General features: G+C 31.2%; 3 protein-coding genes across 3 annotated transcripts; 2 read left to right on the top strand and 1 right to left on the bottom strand.

Moving 5' to 3' along the window:
- The first annotated feature begins 8,696 nt into the window (after window positions 1-8,696).
- Window positions 8,697-10,869, top strand: LOC119670018 (protamine-like). Its single transcript, XM_038080102.1, has 5 exons — window positions 8,697-8,709; window positions 9,519-9,544; window positions 9,602-9,786; window positions 9,890-10,264; window positions 10,330-10,869. The coding sequence occupies exons 3-5, from the start codon at window positions 9,610-9,612 to the stop codon at window positions 10,417-10,419; spliced, it is 642 nt and encodes a 213-aa protein (XP_037936030.1). The 5' UTR covers window positions 8,697-8,709; window positions 9,519-9,544; window positions 9,602-9,609; the 3' UTR covers window positions 10,420-10,869.
- Window positions 10,870-13,067: 2,198 nt separating this feature from the next.
- Window positions 13,068-14,342, top strand: LOC119670012 (farnesol dehydrogenase-like). Its single transcript, XM_038080095.1, has 2 exons — window positions 13,068-14,055; window positions 14,133-14,342. Exons 1-2 carry the CDS (start codon window positions 13,477-13,479, stop codon window positions 14,325-14,327), a joined length of 774 nt encoding a protein of 257 aa, XP_037936023.1. The 5' UTR covers window positions 13,068-13,476; the 3' UTR covers window positions 14,328-14,342.
- Window positions 14,343-14,759: 417 nt separating this feature from the next.
- LOC119670011 (galactosylgalactosylxylosylprotein 3-beta-glucuronosyltransferase I) lies at window positions 14,760-15,899 on the bottom strand. The gene is made up of 2 exons (XM_038080094.1): window positions 15,553-15,899; window positions 14,760-15,486 (listed from the first exon to the last, which is right to left on the bottom strand). The coding sequence occupies exons 1-2, from the start codon at window positions 15,765-15,767 to the stop codon at window positions 14,775-14,777; spliced, it is 927 nt and encodes a 308-aa protein (XP_037936022.1). The 5' UTR covers window positions 15,768-15,899; the 3' UTR covers window positions 14,760-14,774.
- Between the last annotated feature and the right edge of the window lie 2,897 nt (window positions 15,900-18,796).

Genomic DNA, 18,796 nt, shown 5'->3' with positions numbered 1-18,796 from the left:
TGTTAATTAGTTTCCATATAAATTATAAATGGGTACTTCGGAACCGTTAATTAGGTGTATTCAATTCTAGGATGAAGGGAGATATTACTCTTGAAGGATGGTGTATTATTTGAATATCATGTTTGACATACGATATCTAATCTATTAGATAATATCATTGCTGTTGCCAATATTTTTAAGAACACAAATTTTTGATAAGTTATAAGTACAGAAGACATATTTGTCTTCAATATTGGAATGAATTTTAGAATAGTTTAGAGTTCTCTCAAATACAACAATCTCAGTCGAAAAAATATCCTTGTAATGTACAACTTTTTTTAAAATTTTTATATTAATTGCAAAAGCTTTTTTAAAGACTAGAAACATCATAACGGATATGATTTAATTTTTATATTTTAAAGAAGTATTTGTAAAAATAGAAGATGTAATACCTCTTCAGTAAATTTAAGACAAAAGTTTGTAGACGACTGTCTAATATACACACAAATTAGTTAAAAATACCCACCATATATCCAGATCTTTGATCTTCTGAAGTCGGCCTTGGCGACTGACTTACCTGAGTTCACCTTCTCGAAGGTCTCCAAGTTCACTCCACCTGCGCGCTTCACAAAGCGTAACCCCTCTAGGTATGCCAATTCTTGTATTTGGGAGCTCCATCCTATCCCTTCTACAGACATAAAGTCCCTTCTCAATGTTAAGCGACTTCCATCGCTTAACATCATCATTTCACTCGAGCAGAAATCTCGTAATGAGATCCCTCAATGCTCAAATTGTCAACGCTATTTTCACACAGCTAAGCTGTGTAATTACCCCCACCGTTGTGTACGCTGTGGTGAGTCTCATCTACGTGGCGAGTGTCAACTTCCTCCTCCAGCTTTTGATCCAGTTACTCAGGAGCAACTTGCAGCCACTATCCCCAAGTGCTGCAACTGCGGTCAGACTGGTCATCCGGCCAATTACCGCTGCTCCAAATATAAGGAGCTGCGTTCTCTTCGCGCCAATAAATCTCGTGCGCAAAAAATCCCCCCCCTCATGTCTATTGACTTGAGGACTCCGTCAAATTTCGTGAGACCTGGTGTCTCATTTGCCTCTGCGGCTAAAGCCGCAACCCCTAAACCCATTTCGCTGCCTAAGACAGCTAATCCTTCTCCTATTCGTGCTCCTGAGTCAGACTCTTTTCTCCCTGATATTCAGGGTATCTTCGCCTTTGCTGCTGGCATTAAACAGCAGTACAGCCTTCTGCCCCATTCTGACAAGAAAGCCTTTCTTGTCCAGAAAGTCCTCGAATTGGCACTGAGATGAATGATCTAAGGATCATTCTCATAAATGTCAATTCGATACACTCCAATCTTAGGCGTGCTCTTTTCGCGGATTTTGCTGAACGCAACAACCCTCATATCATCCTTGTGACTGAAACACGGCTCAATATCAGGAACGTTGTTGATGTCAGAGGATATAATTTTATCCGGTTCGATAGGGACGGCGTCGGCGGGGGAGTCGCCATCTTGGTAAAAGACTCTCTCAAGTGTTCTAGGATTCACATCCCCTCACTTGTTTCTCTTGAGGCGGTTGGTATTACTCTTTCTCTCTCCAATCGCCCTGATCTCAATATCTTTTGCATCTACCACACATACTCTATTGTTTCTTCCATTGACCCACATGATCTGGGCACTCTTGCTTCCTTGTCTCCTAACCCCTTTCTTATCGGTGGTGACTTTAATAGTAAGCACCCCTTTTGGAATAATGCTGCCTCTTGTTTCAATGGCACCAGGCTATTCAACTGGCTAACTAGTAGCCCAGTCAGTCCTATTCTAAGTGTGGTAGCTCCTTCGGTTCCGACTCATGTCAATAGTATCATTGACTTTTTTTTAGCGGATAATCGCCTTCTTCCCAGCCTCGGTGACCCACGAGTCATCGACGGCATTTCTGACCACCAAGCCGTAAAGCTTGCGCTTCACGACTGCAGAGCTGCTCGTGCCTGTCCTCGCACTTTTTTTAATTTTCCCAGCACCAACTGGTCAGAGTTCAATCTCACTCTTGACCAGCTCCTTCTCAATTTGAGCATTCCCGAACACAGGAACATGACTCCGGTGGAGATTGATTTTGCTGCCCTTACTCTTGAAAGCATCTTCGCCTCCACAATTGATGAGCATGTTCCGAAGGTGCATGTTCGCAAATTTTATCAAGTTCCACTTGATACTACTACCCTTCACCTCATTAAACTGAGGAAATCGCTTCGCCGCAGATATTATCGCCTTAGACAGGTTGCATCCACGCAAGCTCATGCGTTCCAAGCTATCCTTAAGAACCTGGACACCATAATTGCCCAGAGGGTCAACCAAGCCAGGTTCAATTCCCTTAGTGCCAAACTTCGGGCCACCCAGTGCCGGCCTGACGTCTTCAGCACGATCAGGCAAATCTGCGGATCAAATAGGTCCATTTCTGATCTCCGCTATGGCAACACCATAGCATATGATGACTTCGATAAAGCCAACGTCTTTGGTGAAGTCTTTGTGACTAATCACCGTCTTACGGCTGGCCTAGGCGAGCGCCACTTTATGTCCACTACAAATTCTGTAGTGCATGGGCTCTTTGATGCTTTTAATGAAAGCATTGTTACTTTCTCCCCGCAGTTTCCCGCTCACTGCATCAATGTTGAAGACACTCAAGGGTTTCTCACCCCAATTGATCTTACTAACATACTTCGGCTTAAAGCCCCTAAAAAGTCATCTGGCACTGATTGCGTGTCTTTTTACGCTATGAGGCGTTTCTCACCACTCTTTTTTAAAAAGTGCGCCATGCTCTTCAACCATGCGTACAACACTGGTTCCTTCCCCCAGCCATGGAGGAAGGCCATAGTTTGTCCCATTGCCAAGAGTGGCAAACCTAAATGTGACCCCTTCAGCTATCGTCCCATTTCTCTCCTCAACTCCGTCAGTAAGCTCTATGAGACTTTCATAGCAAGCAAGCTGAAGTCCTTCTCCTCAAGGAATAATATTATTCCTTCTTATCAGTTTGGCTTCAGAAGCCAAACCTCCACTCTTCATGCCCTGCATCATCTCCAAAATGAGATATGCATAGGCTTTTTCAATAAGCAGCCCACTGTGGCATTAAGTCTTGACATTGAAAAAGCCTTTGATACTGTCTGGTTTGAAGGTTTAATTTTAAAGCTTCACCAGTTCGGCTTCTCCCCTGCGCTCTGTAGTGTGGTCCACAATTTTCTGTCCAGCAGAACCTTTCAGGTTCGAGTCGGTTCCTCTCTGTCTCGAGATTTCCCCATCGACGCCGGTGTCCCTCAGGGCTCGGTTCTTGGACCCCTTCTTTTTAACCTGTTTATAGCAGACATTCCTTTTCCGCGGGCCCCTGTTAAGCAAATCTGCTTCGCCGATGACTGCCTTGTCTTCATGCGGTCATCTAATCCTCACCGCCTTTCCAATGAGCTTAATACCCACCTTGGAGCCCTCTTCGACTATTACACCAAGTGGAAGATTAAACTCAATCCCTCTAAGATCTCTGCCATTGCCTTTCTTGGCCAGCAGCGTGATCGTCCTAGAGGTTTTAGCACCTCTAATATTCAGCTCAGGCTCAACAATTCTCCAATTCAGCTTGTCCCCAAGCTGAAATATCTTGGTATTGTCTTCTCATCTCAACACAATTTTATATCACATGTTGACTATGCCATCCGTAACGCCCGGTTCAGGCACACTCAACTCAAAACTGCACTTCGAAGACACAACCAGCTTAACTGTAAAGTTAAGCTACTCTGCTATAAGCAGCTTATTCGTCCTCTCCTCACTTATGCCTTTCCTATTTGGTCTGCCATCACCTCTGCTCAGATGGAAAGAATCCGCCTGTTTGAGCGGAAACTTCTCCGTGATTGCACCAACTATAAACGCAAGCCCAACGGCAAGCACTTTCCTATCTCCACTCTGTACCACAATGCCAAGATTACTCGTGTTGATGAGTACCTTTTGACACTTGCCCGTAGGTATCTCACCCGGCTCCACGACCTCCCTCCTGATGTCTCTTGTCCAGATACTCTCCCAGTAGACCTTGTTCTAGCTTTACGTTTTAAACCTCCACAGTACCTTCTCCACTATTTTGACGAGCTGGGCCAAAATCCTCTCGCTATTCCTCTCTTTAACCGCGGCTTTCGTGACCCTGGTCACAAAGTTTATCACTAGCCACACCCCCGCTAACTAGCCGTAACCCCACTACCTTCATTATCATCCTTTCTTCTTAATTCATGCCCTTGCTTTCTGACTTAGATGAACCTAGTTCACCTAGGTATTAAGTCTATCTACTTTCTCTCTCCCCTGATTACTGGAATGAAGTTCCCACATTGCTGTGGGAATCTTCTCCATTCATTCCTAAGAGGTGGTTTTAGTGGGTTCAAGTCTCACACTGCGGCTTTCGATGCTTTCCACCTACCGCAAAAAAAAAAAAAAAAAAAAAAACTGATCCAGATTAAAGTCAATCATAATATATGTAACCTCTTAAAAGTGATATAGGTGAATACTTTTAATTATTTTAATTTGAAAGTAAAAGGTAATTACTTTTAATATTAATTTTATAATTGTATACTATAAACAGACAATTTTGTTCACAAAACTGAGGTAACTGACCTGCTAAGTGATGTTAACTTCCTTACCACCTCCATTAAATGGATCTGTTTATAGACATTTGTTTAACGTATACATAAAAAACATTAATTTAATTAAAGAGCGTATTTAATATAATGTTGACGTTAAGAGTTTGTAATATCTACGTCCGAAGTCTGGTTTGCAGATTGGCTATCCGATAATATGGGTACATCATTTTTGAATGTGTGGTCTACACGCGTCAAGACAATTGAATAATACAGGATTCACAAGAGAGTTTGGCTTACAATTTTGACTGTCATGTTTGTAATTTCAGCTGTCAATTATTATTACTTTCAATACAAAATGAAACTGTCGTGTGAATCTAGTATAAGGTTAATTAATTCAAAAAGTTTTCAATTAAGTTTATCCAATTATAGTTTTTAATCTATGTGTCTATGTTAATCAATATAGTCTATGAAACTTCATTTACCTCAATATAAATTTTTTAAGAAAGTTAATTTTTCCTTAATCATAATAATATAAAGGGCATTAAAACTTTAATTTGAATAATTGTTTTAATCTGCTCTTAATCTTATAGTGTAAACATAGTATATAAGTATGTACTTAAAATTATTTAGTCATTTGAATTCTTAATCTCCCTACCTTTGAAAAAATATCATATATATTGTTTAAAGGTTGTTTTAAAATTTACTTATTTTTTTTTTGTTCATGAACAACGTTTCATTTTTTTGCTCTCATACATTTATTAATATTAATTAATTCAAAATTTAGAATTTTTTTAAGAGCAATATTTATTGTATGAAGAATTCGTAAAAAGTGAGTGTCCTGAAACTTCTGAAGGAATTTTCGGTAAGTATTTCTAAACTAAGTCAATACTTGTTTAGACTTTATTATAATTAAGTAGTGTTTTAGTGATTATTTATAAATCTGAGTCCTGTGATCTTTAAATTTTGCAGCTATTCTGTCCTTATTCAGTTGTTTTGAAATAAGTATAGTGTATTGAGTAGTGTGTATTGGTATGACCCATTATAATTATATTCATGTTAAGTACATTACAAAGTCACATAGATAAAACTTGAAAACTTCAAAGCCTTTTTTTATAATAAACCATATCTTGTATGTTGACACTAACTAAAATTCTTAGTTGTTGATATAAAATGGGAGCCTACTGTCGATAATTATTTTAATCTACTCTTAATCCCATAGTGTAAACGTAGCGCTATTTAACGATTCGAATTTTTAATCTTGTTACCTTTGAATAATTTTATTTATATTATATTGTATTATAGTTATTTAATATTTCTTAAATTATTTATTTATTTTTTCAGTAAAAGAACGTTTCGTTTTTTGATCTAAAATACATTTATTGTCAGTTAATTCCAAATTTTGAATAATTTCTGTCAATACTACTATATATGTATATATTTCATAAGTGGATGATCTAAATATTTTTTGAGGACTGATTTTGGGTGAGTACTTAAGTGCCATCAAAGCCTGTGTTTATGTATTTTTTCTTAAAATTAAGAAATTTAGACATTTTTCTTATATTTCATATTTCCGAGTCTTGTAATATATTATAAAACTATTAAATATATTTATATTAGTTATTATAATATATTACTGTTTTTGAAACATATTGCATATTGGTAAGATCCCTCCCGACTGTGTTCATATTAAGTTATGTAAAGTTATATAGAATGAGCTTAAAGTAAAGGTTATAAGAGAGAAGGAGAGGAGAGTAGGAAAGTTTTTAAAGGTGTTCGTAAAAATATGTTAAAAAATATTTTTTTTTGACAGCAAAAACTAAATTTTTTTTATCAATTTTAATTCGTATCACTAGATTATTTGGTTATAAAATATTTTATTTTATTATAAAATAAAAAAACACGTCTAGGCAGGCCAAGAACCAAATTACAACGTTAGCTTTGCAGCACTTCTTCCTTGGGTTAATTACTTTATAGATACGTTCTACAAAAGAACTACTGACCGGAGTGAACACAGGGCAATCACAAGCGGGCACCATGTATCCACTATGAGTATTACTACAGATTTAACATACCTAACATGTCTCGAGAATTTGGCAATTCATTACTTATTATCTTTTATTGCCCAGGCCATTTCTTGATCTTGTTCTTGCATAGATTAAGAAATGCTTATGGGTCCATGATAATAACAAAGCTCCAGTTTGTTGAGTTCAATCAGTGACTAGAGGACTGGGCACCAATATATAAGATTGAATGAAATGTTGGGTTATGATGTTCTGGCCATAAATAATAATAAATTTTTATGTATTTAATTAATATAAACAATTTAATTCTTAATATAATTAAATGTCATAAATAACCTCTTAAGGAAATTATATTGTAATATAATTTCAGATATCTGCTTTGTTATCAAACAAAATTGTGATAGTACCTAGTCCTGCGTGGTTTGTGAAAAGTTAGAAATCTGAACTTATAAGTTATTTTCAAATTGAACTGTAAGTACATCTGCAAGTTATTTCAGTTAAGTATTTTACTACCGGATGAAGTTAAACAGTTCTAGGAGATCGAAGAACAAATTACTAACCAGAGCTCATAACTTTTCTTAATCCTGACTGTAAGTCATCTTTGCAAATCGTTTAATATATTTATTTAATTAATTGAAACATAAAATATACTGAGAACTAATGGTAGTCTTTTATTACAAATAATAGAATGAGCTTCGTTACTGGATAAAATTGTCCTGGGGGATTGGAGAACAAATTAGTAACCAGAGCTAATATTTTTTTGAACTTCGACTGTTAGTATCTTTGCAAATCATTTAATATATTTATTTAATTAATTTAAACATATATAATTCTATAAACTAGAATGAGCAAATAACTAATAAATTATTTAAGATATATTTTTCGGTCCTAGATCAAATTGTCCTGGGAGATTGGAGAACAAATTAGTAACCAGAGCTCATACTCTTTCTTAACCTCGACTGTAAGTATCTTTGCAATTTATTTAATATATTTATTTAAATATATATCATAAATAAAAAATTAAATTAGTTATCTTCTTTATAACCGAAGAGAATGGTCCTGGGAGATTGGAGAACAAATTAGTAACCAGAGCTCATATTCTTTCTCAACCTCGACTGTAAGTATCTTTGCAATTTATTTAATATATTTATTTAAATATATATCATAAATAAAAAATTAAATAAGTTATCTTCTTTATTACCGAAGAGAATGGTCCTGGGAGATTAGAGAACAAATTAGTAACTAGAGCTCATATTCTTTCTCAACCTCGACGGTAAGTATCATTGCAAATTATTTAATATAGTTATTTAATTATATATCATAAATAAAAAATTAAATTAGTTATCTTCTTTATTATCGAATAGAATGGTCCTGGGAGATTGGAGAACAAATTAGTAACTAGAGCTCATATATTTTTTCAAACTCGATTGTATGTAAGTATCTTTGCAAATTGTTCAGTTAACAACTTTTGAGCAATTATAAATGATCTCAAAATTATTTTAGAAAACTGTTGGCATAGTGTATATCGCTTTGGTTCCAATAGTGTATATTGCTTTGGTGTTCCAATTGGCATATATCACTGACGAGGTTTTGGACATTAAGCTCGTTCACATTTCGAATTGTAAATATCTTTTTACATATCCTTAAACATCCACTTTATTATGACTTTAATTACTTTTAAATACATTTAATTACTTTGATTTTAATTATTGATTACTTTGATATATTAATTAAATTATTTTAATAATTATTTGGGTTAGTAAAAGTGCTACTGGATTTTGGTTAGTGGCTTGGCTTCTTAAGCCAATAACTAGAATTTTATTTATAGATTTTTCGAGAAGCATTTTATGCTAAACAAAGGAAGCCCATATATACTTTGGCCGCATAATATAACAAGACCTAAAAAATTATTAAATAATTCTAATTAATAATAATGAAATGAAATTAATGACAAATATAACAAATAAAAAAACTATTTTTTTTTAATTAATAAAAATTTAATATTTCAGGAAGCGGTTGTTCAATCAATAGAATCTTGGCGACTTCTAATAATATTCTGTCTTAACTGGGGAAATATTGTATTACCGGGAAGATTACGTAAGTTAATTATTAAAGTTATTCAAATTATATGTTAAGTTATTAAATTAGTATTATATTTGATTATTTCTTTTATACTTCAATTAACCTTATAGTATGTGTATCATTCGATTTATGAAGCAAATACATAAATCATGAAAAATAGAAAGAGATTATATATAAAGGGCATTCAGGATCTTTTGTTACAAGTTCAGTAACGTAGTAATATAGTTATAGAGCAGTGTTAATAATAAAAAAATATATATATATTTTTCTATATATATATTTATATATATACAAAATATATAAATATATTACCTGACAGAACTTGTTCCTCGAGATCGTTTATTAAAATAAAATACTGTCTTTTATCAATACCTGAGATGAAAATATCTCAAACGATATACTGAAAGCATTGGAATGCAGCCTTTGAAATGGTTATGGACTCAAGATCATGATGATGACAGAGCTCCAATCTTGCAGCTCTAGTCTATTGAGTTCAATCAGTGAGTGGAGTTCTAGACACTAAAATAAGATTGAATGAAATATAGTGATAAAGTTTTATCAATAATACTGAACTATTATAGTGTAATGTCTTCGTAAAAAGATATTGTTATGGAATAAAATTTGACGTGTGGTTTGAAGTTTGATTTCTTAATATATAGAGCTTGATCTTTTTAGCTGTTGTATTAGATGGCGTAAGGGTGGAGTTCTGTATAAAACCTTATATTATTATTTTTCTCGTTCTATTTTTTTTTATATTATTTTTAGATCTATTAGTATTTCTTACAGAAATAAGCCGCCTTAATTTTTATTTATTTTAATTGCAGGAAAGTTGAGGTGAAGGGTGTGATCCTTACGTTGATATATAATATATGAAAGCTCTTTTACATAGACTAGTTTGCTCAAACAAAAAAAAACATGTCTTGTCCAAAGAAATGCCCAAAGAAGAAGCCCAAACCGGTAAGTTCCAACGGATTTTTAAATTTCCTGAAAGAATATTCAAAAAAACAATGCGGCAAGTCAGCTATTCAAATTGTGGTGGCAGGTGCCAGAAGATGGAATTGTATGTCCGATAAAAATAAGAAGAAATATAAGGTATATAATTTGTTTTAATTTTATAGTCCTATTAAAAATCATTATTGTTATATTTATATTAAATTCAATTCTATTATAAAATATTTTCTCTTTGCATTGGAAGTGTCCGCAACCGAAAAAAAATCCATGCGCAAAAAAGAAAAAAAAATGTGCACCGAAAAAGAAGACATGCCCTAAGAAAAAGAAGAAAGCCTGCCCAAAGAAAAAAAAAAGTTGTCCACCAAAGAAAAAATCTTGTCCAAAGAAGAAGAAAGCATGCCCAAAAAAGAAGAAAGCATGCCCGAAAAAGAAGAAAGCATGCGGTGCAAAAAAACCTAAATGTACTAATCCAGGACCAATAACTAATAACGCGTATCTGAACTATATACGCACGTTCCGTCGTAAAAATTGTGGTCTTGACCCTAGAGAAATTTTTAAAAAAGCTGCTAAATGTTGGTGTAAACTTACACCGGAACAGCGTTTACGTTACCAAAAGCAGGTATGCATATCAAAATATAAAAGTTGTAGAATTCATTCATATTATATATATTAATTTATTAAAAGGCCTGTCAAGTCACGACCTCCTGTCGCAGGAAGAACACTCAATTGTGCAAGTGCGCAAGGAAGTCAAAGAAGAAGAAGGCATGTTCTTAAGATGTTTTATAAATAACATTTGTGTGGTGAAAAAAAATATATGTCAAGGTGTGTATGAGATAACATCTCATATTATCTAATGTTAATGAAAATTTGATGAATTTTTGACTTATAAAACCCACAAATGATATAATTCGTAACAACCAGCCATGACAAAACCTGGGCATATGTAGATACATATGTCGGTGATGCTACATATTGTATGATGGTGGCCTTAAGAAACTAGATGTGACCTACTTGCTAACTGGACAATACAGATAAGACGAAACTGGGGATGTAAAGAAAAAAATGATGGATCGATGATAGGATATCGCGGATTACAACTAAGTAGCTAGTCGTTAGAACGATGGTCTGGAGACTATCCACTAACTAAATTTACGTACAAAATTGTTTATTTATAAGTATACATATTAATTATTAATATGTATTTTGTGTGTGTGTGTTTTATAAATGGGATATAATTTTATTTTTCTAAAAATATAATTAAAAGAAAAATTTTACATGTATAACAAATTAACAAAATTTGAACTATGAATATAAATTAAATTAAATAAAATGAAGAAATTACAAGTTAACAAAAAGAAAAGAAAGAATAGTTTTTAGTTGATATATGACAGCAATATTCAGATAAGCGGGGTTACTTATTTTTATAGAAACAATTAATAAAATAACTTATTTCTATTCTTATTATGCCTTTAATATAACAAAGCAAGTGAATTTGTTAATTAACTTTCAGAGTAAATTAACAAAACTCCAAAGTGCGAACATACAAGGCAAGTACATCTTTGGGTCAATTGAACGCTGACTCTGAGCTTCCAATTTAGCAGGGTACGAGTTCAACTTTTGGTACTTGCGGTCTCAAAAAATTATTTATGAATAATTCAATATAAGAACTAATTTGAAGACTACTGGTGAAGGTTATTTGACAATACTCGCTGTATGGTCAGTCAAAAATTTTATTAAATAAAATTAATAAAAGTTTTTGTTGTTATAATTCAATAGTGTTCGAAATCAAAGCTTGAATTTTTATTAATTCATAGTCGTCTGGTTTTCTGAGTGCCCTTTTGCTTTTGCGTGTTTTAGGAACTACTGAAATAAGTACCTTCCAATGCTTTCTTTTGGATAGGTATAGCACAGAGGAAAACTTTTTTGAAGTCCTCTTATGCGTGGTATAAGAATTTTAGATTTAAATATTTTTTAATATTTCTTTTTAATTTATGTTCTTCTTATGAGGTACAACCAATGCAGTTGTATCTGATGAGGGGTTCTAGCACTTGATTATAGTATTTTTGTGAATCCTATAATATTTTAATATTTTGAATTGATTCAAATACGTTTTAGTAGAGCACAATTTTCTTAAATATAACAAAGTTGATTGCTTCTGTTGTTCTTTATTAATCATATCTCACTCTAGTATGGTGATATCACTCTAGTTAAAGTATTGCTATATGTACAAATACTCTTAACCTTACATGGAAACTGTACGTTAGCTTTTGATATGCTATTCTGTCTTGTTACCTTATAGTCCAGTCAGTGGAGTATTCTTAGCCTAATATTCAACTTAACGTAAGGATTTCGTATCCCATCCTCTATAGTCACTTTATAGTTCTGTCATTGGAGGAGGATTTTACCTGGAAAAGGTGGTGCAGAAATGATTTTAGGATATGCTGTTATATCAGTTTCCAATAGTCCAGTCAGTAGAGTATTCTTAGCTTTATAATCAGCTAAGTAAGGTTTTTGGGCCACATTCTCTTTAGTCACTTTATAATTCAGCCAGTGGGGGGTTTTAGCTTGCAGAAAATGGTGAAGAAATAATTTGAGGATATGTTGTTATATCAGTTTCCTATAGTTCAGTCAGTGGAGTATTCTTACCTTTATATTCAGCTATTAGTAAGGTTGGGGGTTTTAGCTTGCAAAAAATGGTGAAGAAATAATTTTAGGGTATGTTGTTATACCAGCACTTTGTAGCCCAGTCAGTGGTGTGTTTTCAGAGTTATAATCAACTTTACACAAGGTTTTGGATCCCATCTTCTACTGTCGCTTTAAAGTTCACTCAGTGAAGGGTTTCACCTACAAAAAGTGGTGAAGAAACGGGTCTTGGGTATGTTGTCACAACAATAAATAACAAATTGTATTATGATTATTATGATTTTCAACATTTCAACGTTATCCTATTATTTTGGTTGGAAAAAAAAATTTAAAAAAATATTTTTATAGCAAGATAATTTTTATCCATGTGTATATGCGATAATTATTTATGGAATACATTTCTGTATTTATTTTTTCTATTATTAAAAAAAAACTAAAATCTTACTAAAAGTAAGATACACTTTTTAGAATTAAAAAGGCTTCATGTCTGAAATAATTTTCGTGTCTTAAGGGTTTCAGTTGCTTTTGTCAGTATATCTCCTCAACCTAAGTCAATCATAAGCCATATCTCAAACTTGTTTTCATTTAGCAATACTAATTGGTAATATCAATTGATTATATGTATGCTAGATTGTATCTACACTATACCTTATTTACACTACATTGTCTATATTTAAACAATAATTATTAAAATAATAAATACACTTAATACTTCAAGATAATTATTTTTATTACTCAAGCGATTATATTTTTATGCTGTGAGAGACAAAGAAATTTTTAAAATTTTCTCATAATTAATTTAAGTTCTCTTGAGCATTGTGAATTGCTGCTTCATGCGTCTTTCCAGTAGAAGGAGTTCCAGTTTAAAAAATGTTCAAGAGATACGGTTGTCTCAAACGAAAAGCTCAAGAACAAAATTTATTCTCCCGTTAAGCACTTTTGAACTCCGTATCTTTTATTTTCTTTTCCGAACAAGTTTAATTATCAGTGCAACGTAAGTACAAGATACACAATCTTGATCGATGGGTGGTTAAACTCTTAAACTTGTTTTCATTTAAAATATACAAAATATTTTCATTTCAGTTAAGAATTTGCACTCGAAGTGAACTGAACGTTGGTTTGTTAGACAGTTCTCATTAAGTTCATAATTTTAAAAAAAATAATTAGTAACTAATTATAATATCTAACATGCAACGTTGGCGTGGCAAAATAGCAGTTGTAACTGGTGCCAGTTCCGGCATAGGTTGGTGTGTAACCAAAGATCTCATAGATGCTGATATGTTTGTAGTAGGTTTAGCTAGACGTGTCCCACAAATGGAAAAATTACGTTTGGAACTGGAAGAAACGAAACGTGAAAACTTTTATCCACACGAATGTGATTTAGGTTCATTAAGTTCTATACAGGCAGCATTTGCTTGGATTGAGGAACGTTTTAAAAAAGTTCATGTATTAATAAATAATGCTGGTATGTCAGAGCATTCAAAACTCTTAGATGAAGGCAATGAGGAATTATTGAAACGTAATGTGGATGTAAATCTTAATGGTACTATATTTTGCACTAAAGCTGCTTATCGTCTAATGAAAATTGCCATGAATGCTGGAGAGGAATGTAACATTATTAATGTCAATAGTTTACTTGGACATCAAATACCTTTACATATACCAGATTGTGGTTTAAATATTTATCCTGTTACGAAACATGCACTACTAGCAGCAAATGATGTGTTGAGACGAGAACTCTATGAACATAAATTGATGCGTTTGTGTGTAAGTTGAGTAGAGCTTGACGATAACTGGAAGTAACTAATGTAATGATCTTATTTTTTATTTATGCCTTTTTGTAGACAATTAGTCCTGGTTTAACGCAAACTAATTTTGGTGCTACAGCTTTTGATGATAAAACACTGCGCGCATTGCCCACTGCTGATGATATACTACAACCGGAGGATGTGTCACGTGGTGTTGTATTTATACTTTCCTCACCCTTGCATGTCACAATTGCAGATTTAGTGATGTTGCCTTCACGTGAGAAGTACTGAGATGTGAAATATACTTCACTTTTCAATTGTATCTTAATTGATTGTATCTCAAATAAATTGTATCTTAAATTTTAATTTTTAATCTAAATTAATATAACAAAATTTTTTAAATTAAAGAGTATTATACAAAATTTATTTACATAGCATTTTAAAAAAAGTATTTTAAGTAAATTTTTTGCGTTAAAAATTAATTTTTAAAAATAAAATTTTAAATCCGTTTAAATCAAATTAAATCGACCTTAGGTCACTTGTCATGTATAAGCCAATAATTAATAAAATTCGTTTAAAAACAAAGCATAAGTTAAAAGCTTAAAATATCATTTTTTTTTGCGTTTTTTGAGTAGCAATAAAATAAAATAATTTCCAAAAAAAATCTCAAAAGAATTTGCTAAAGAAAATCTTCCTTCTCCGCTTTCCTATCTGAACACAATGTCATACTTCATTTCACTACACCTCCATATCATCATCAGAACGTTTGCCTTCTTTCCTAAGTGCTTCCTCCGAATTTAATTTCGTCTTCTCTGTGCGTGTATGCCACACCAACACATCTCGGCATTTATTTGCCAATGGCTGCAGTTGTTTGCGCGTTGTGAGATGCCTCAGAATTTCACTTTCTTGATAGCCACGTTGCACTTCGTATGAGAAAAGCGCTTGTGGATATTTAAAAAAAAGATCAGTACTTATTGCAAATGCCGCCATATCAACTGGAAAAGGTCTTTCTGGTCGCCAAGCAGCATTGAAACCTATAACTTCAGTATTGTCTGCACTGAGCAAAGGTTTCTCTACCATTAAACCACCAACAAGACCAACTGGCCACACACCCACACGTTCCGCTTCAATTTTATTCATTTCAGCAAATAATTCTACACTATAAGAATTATCATCGTCCATGAAAAATACGATGCTATGCTTTTCGGGATCTACATTACTGCGCAACCATGTCAACGCCAAATTTCGCTGTTCAACGCCGCGTGGCTTTATCCAGTTGGGATCTTTGTTTTGCAATTTAAATGCTTCCGGCGTTTTAATATTTAATTGTGTGGAGCGTTGTGTGAGACCAGCACGTTCTAGCAAATTACGCACAAGCATTGTAGTTGCATTTGCATCTTCTATTAATATCCAATGCAGATTGGGTACGAGCATAAACAGGTGTGAGAGTCTAAAAAAAGAATAACACAGCAAGTTGAAAAAATTTAAAAATAGAAATACTTAAAGGGGCACTGACCTTGTTAATTCGGCTTTTTGTGCTGGCCGTGCGTACGTTGGCGTTATGGCGTATATTTTTGGTAGTGAGTTGTCATTTTGTGCTTCGTACATGGCCTGCAGGTACGCTGGACCTTGACAAGTTCTCTTACCATTTCGATGTACCAGCAATAAAATAAATAAGAATACTACTATTAATATTAATACTTGACGTGGCCTAATGCGCACCTCCGACATTTTTTATTTCGCAAAATTTTGTCTTTTGCAATTGAAAGCAGGAAATAACAACTTAAAATGTTGTAAATAATTAAACAAACAATAAACACGGTCAACTCATTTTCAGTTACAACGTAGCTTGACAAACAGCTGATTTCACAAGTGGGTATGTCATTTGTCATTTACTTAGACCAAATGAACAGTGTTGAGAGCATGTTCAGTAGCATGGAAAGTGTTAGAAAACGATGTGTATTTTCAATGTAGACCAAATTTAAGGTTGTTGTCATGGCTGTAATAATTTTAAACGAATTTTTTAGCAATTGTTAGAACCATGTAAACAAAAATTATTTTGTGGGTGGTTTTATTTTGTATTTCAAGATTGACTAGAAATGTTCCTGTGATTAACGATTTCTTGTCATTTCGCTACGGATATGGGAGCGTTTTTAGCTCTTATTATGGGTGCCTCAAAGGAAAACCTTGATGGCGTGGACCTTTGCTAGGAAAACAGCGGTCTAATCACCCAGTACGAATTGAAAACTATATTAGTATACGATTTAAGTGCCTTGTTCGCTGCTGTGGTGCAATGAACTACTTTTAATTAAGTAGAGGACCAAAAGATGGCTTACTGGTGTAGTGAATGTAAAAAAATTTTGGATTAGCATTATAAAATCAACCCATTGGTCAAGGACTAAAATTAAGCATTAACTATTTTTATTAATAGGATTATTTATAGAGATTGGTTTTAAGAGGTTCAAGAACTGATTCAAAGTTTTTATGAAAACATTGAATGTGAAACCGTTTAAAAAATTTTAGAGAGACTTGATCCTCAACCACCCTTACTCCATCAATTGCTTAAAGTTCTATTCATAACGACTTCAGATACCCAATATTTGATAAGAGTTATTTTTAATAAATTAATTTTTTTAAATAAATAAAAGAATAACATTTAATTTTTAATATATTTATTTATTATTTTATTTACTTTTATTTATTTATTAAATTTTATTATAATTTTCATTTTCATATATTATTAATTAATATATTAATGTTTTGATTGAAATGGCATGTTTCGGTAATACTTGAAATCTTGAGCTTTGGTTAAATAAAAATTTTGAAGTAATTTTATTACATTTGAATTACATAAAACATTTACTTATATATCCGAATATATATATATTAATTTAATAGTTTTACAAAGTACGAGCATATTTTTCTTCATGTATACATATATATTTTTTTTTAAATAAAAATATTTATTTTGAAATATGTATAGTTTTGTGTAATAATCTTCTTGTATTTTATTAAATTTTAAAACTTGCATATTTTTATTTTAAATAACATTTTGTACAAAGTTTGTACAAAATTTAAGTTCCATATATTTTTTAATTAAGTATTTTACTTTTTGTTATATTAAATTATCATTTATAATATACAGAAATTATTTTATTTTTGTATATTTTGTATATTTTAGTTTATGGAAAAAGCTCATAAAAGGCGCTTTGTTGCTGGCAAAATATTATATAAAATCGCATTAGGTGAATTATCAAAAATTATACAGAAAAAAAAAATTATTAAAAAAAAATATTAAAATAAAATTTTTTAATAAATTAAATGTAACTTAAATTGCATATTTTTTTTTTTTAATTTTTAAAATTTTTTTCTTTTTATTTTTTAAAAAATCTTATACACTAAAAAATATATTACATATAGTATATATATATAGAATTATATATATATTTATATATGTGTTTGTATAATTTTAATTATATGTTTCATAGTTTACTATAATTAAACTAAATTATATAGATTTTTACATTACTTTATTTAATTTTTTTAAGCATTAAACGCTATAAAACATAAAATATTTTTAAATAGTTTCATATAAAAAATTGTTTAGAGTATAAAATAAAATGAGCATTTATAATATGTAATAAATATATAGAAGTATAATTATATAAAAAAAGTTTGTTATTTTTAAATTAAAATTTGTTAATAATAAATTTTTAAATTAAAATTTGTTAATAATAATTTTTTTAAAGCAATATTTGATCTAATAAATGTTATATATTAAAATTTATTTTGTATATAATATACATCAGTAAAAAAAATAAATTTGTAAAATTATATATACTCTTTTATTAAAATAATAAAAAAAATTAAGCTGTAATATAAATTATAGTATATGAGTTTAATATATAAAATATAGATAAAATATAATAATAATATAATAATAACATTAAAACAATGAATAAATAAGGCTATAATATAAATTATAGTATATGAGTTTAATATATAATATATATAAAAAAATATAATAATAATATATATATGTTATAAATAATAATATATATAACATATAAAACTTTATAAAATAATTATAATTATAAAAATATTATATTTTTGTAATATAATATTTAAACTCTACAAATAAAATTTTTTTCGGTGAGGGAACTCAGAAGTCAATTCCAGACTTTCTGTCACTTAGCTAAGAAACACTATGTAATTATTAACAAAAAATATTATCAAGAAAAGAGAATAAAATTATTTTATATAATAATATAGATTTTAGCAGATTAAGATTGTATGACATTGGATTGGCGAGCAAAGTATTCAGGGTAGGAGCTTTCAGTATTTATGTAGTAATAATTTTATTAAAAAAATTCTTATGAAAAGTAGTTATGAAAATATAATTGCTTAATTTTCTGCTAATATTCTTGTATGTAAAAATCATAATTAAAATTTTTTTTTTTAAAACTAAACAAAAGATTTTATTTATTCATGTGTCTACAAAACATTATACACATATTATTTTTTTAATCATTTATTTTTTTAATTGCTTGGTTTTTAGATTTATTTAAATTTTTCTAATTATTTGGCCACCATTGAGTTCTTTGTGTTTATATCATTTTCAAAATTAGACTTAATAATATATTGTTTATACAAAAAACAATATAATACAACTGTAATATAATAATATATAAAAAATAAGATTTAAAAAAAATTAATTAAAAATTCATGAATAATATAAAGTTTAATTTTTAAAATAATAA

The sequence above is a fragment of the Teleopsis dalmanni genome, chromosome 1, assembly GCF_002237135.1.
Source record: "Teleopsis dalmanni isolate 2A chromosome 1, ASM223713v2, whole genome shotgun sequence".
Classification (NCBI taxonomy): Eukaryota; Metazoa; Arthropoda; class Insecta; order Diptera; family Diopsidae; genus Teleopsis; species Teleopsis dalmanni.
This window is presented reverse-complemented; position numbering and strand designations above follow the sequence as displayed.

Excerpts from the sequence above, each read along its gene's own strand:
- LOC119670012 (XM_038080095.1), top strand. The coding sequence starts at position 13,477 with ATGCAACGTTGGCGTGGCAAAATAGCAGTTGTAACTGGTGCCAGTTCC. Across the intron at positions 14,056-14,132 it reads ATAAATTGATGCGTTTGTGT|ACAATTAGTCCTGGTTTAAC; the intron begins GTAAGTTGAGTA and ends GCCTTTTTGTAG.
- LOC119670018 (XM_038080102.1), top strand. The coding sequence starts at position 9,610 with ATGTCTTGTCCAAAGAAATGCCCAAAGAAGAAGCCCAAACCGGTAAGT. Across the intron at positions 9,787-9,889 it reads AAAATAAGAAGAAATATAAG|TGTCCGCAACCGAAAAAAAA; the intron begins GTATATAATTTG and ends TTGCATTGGAAG. Across the intron at positions 10,265-10,329 it reads GTTTACGTTACCAAAAGCAG|GCCTGTCAAGTCACGACCTC; the intron begins GTATGCATATCA and ends ATTTATTAAAAG.
- LOC119670011 (XM_038080094.1), bottom strand. The coding sequence starts at position 15,767 with ATGTCGGAGGTGCGCATTAGGCCACGTCAAGTATTAATATTAATAGTA. Across the intron at positions 15,487-15,552 it reads CAAAAAGCCGAATTAACAAG|ACTCTCACACCTGTTTATGC; the intron begins GTCAGTGCCCCT and ends TTCTTTTTTTAG.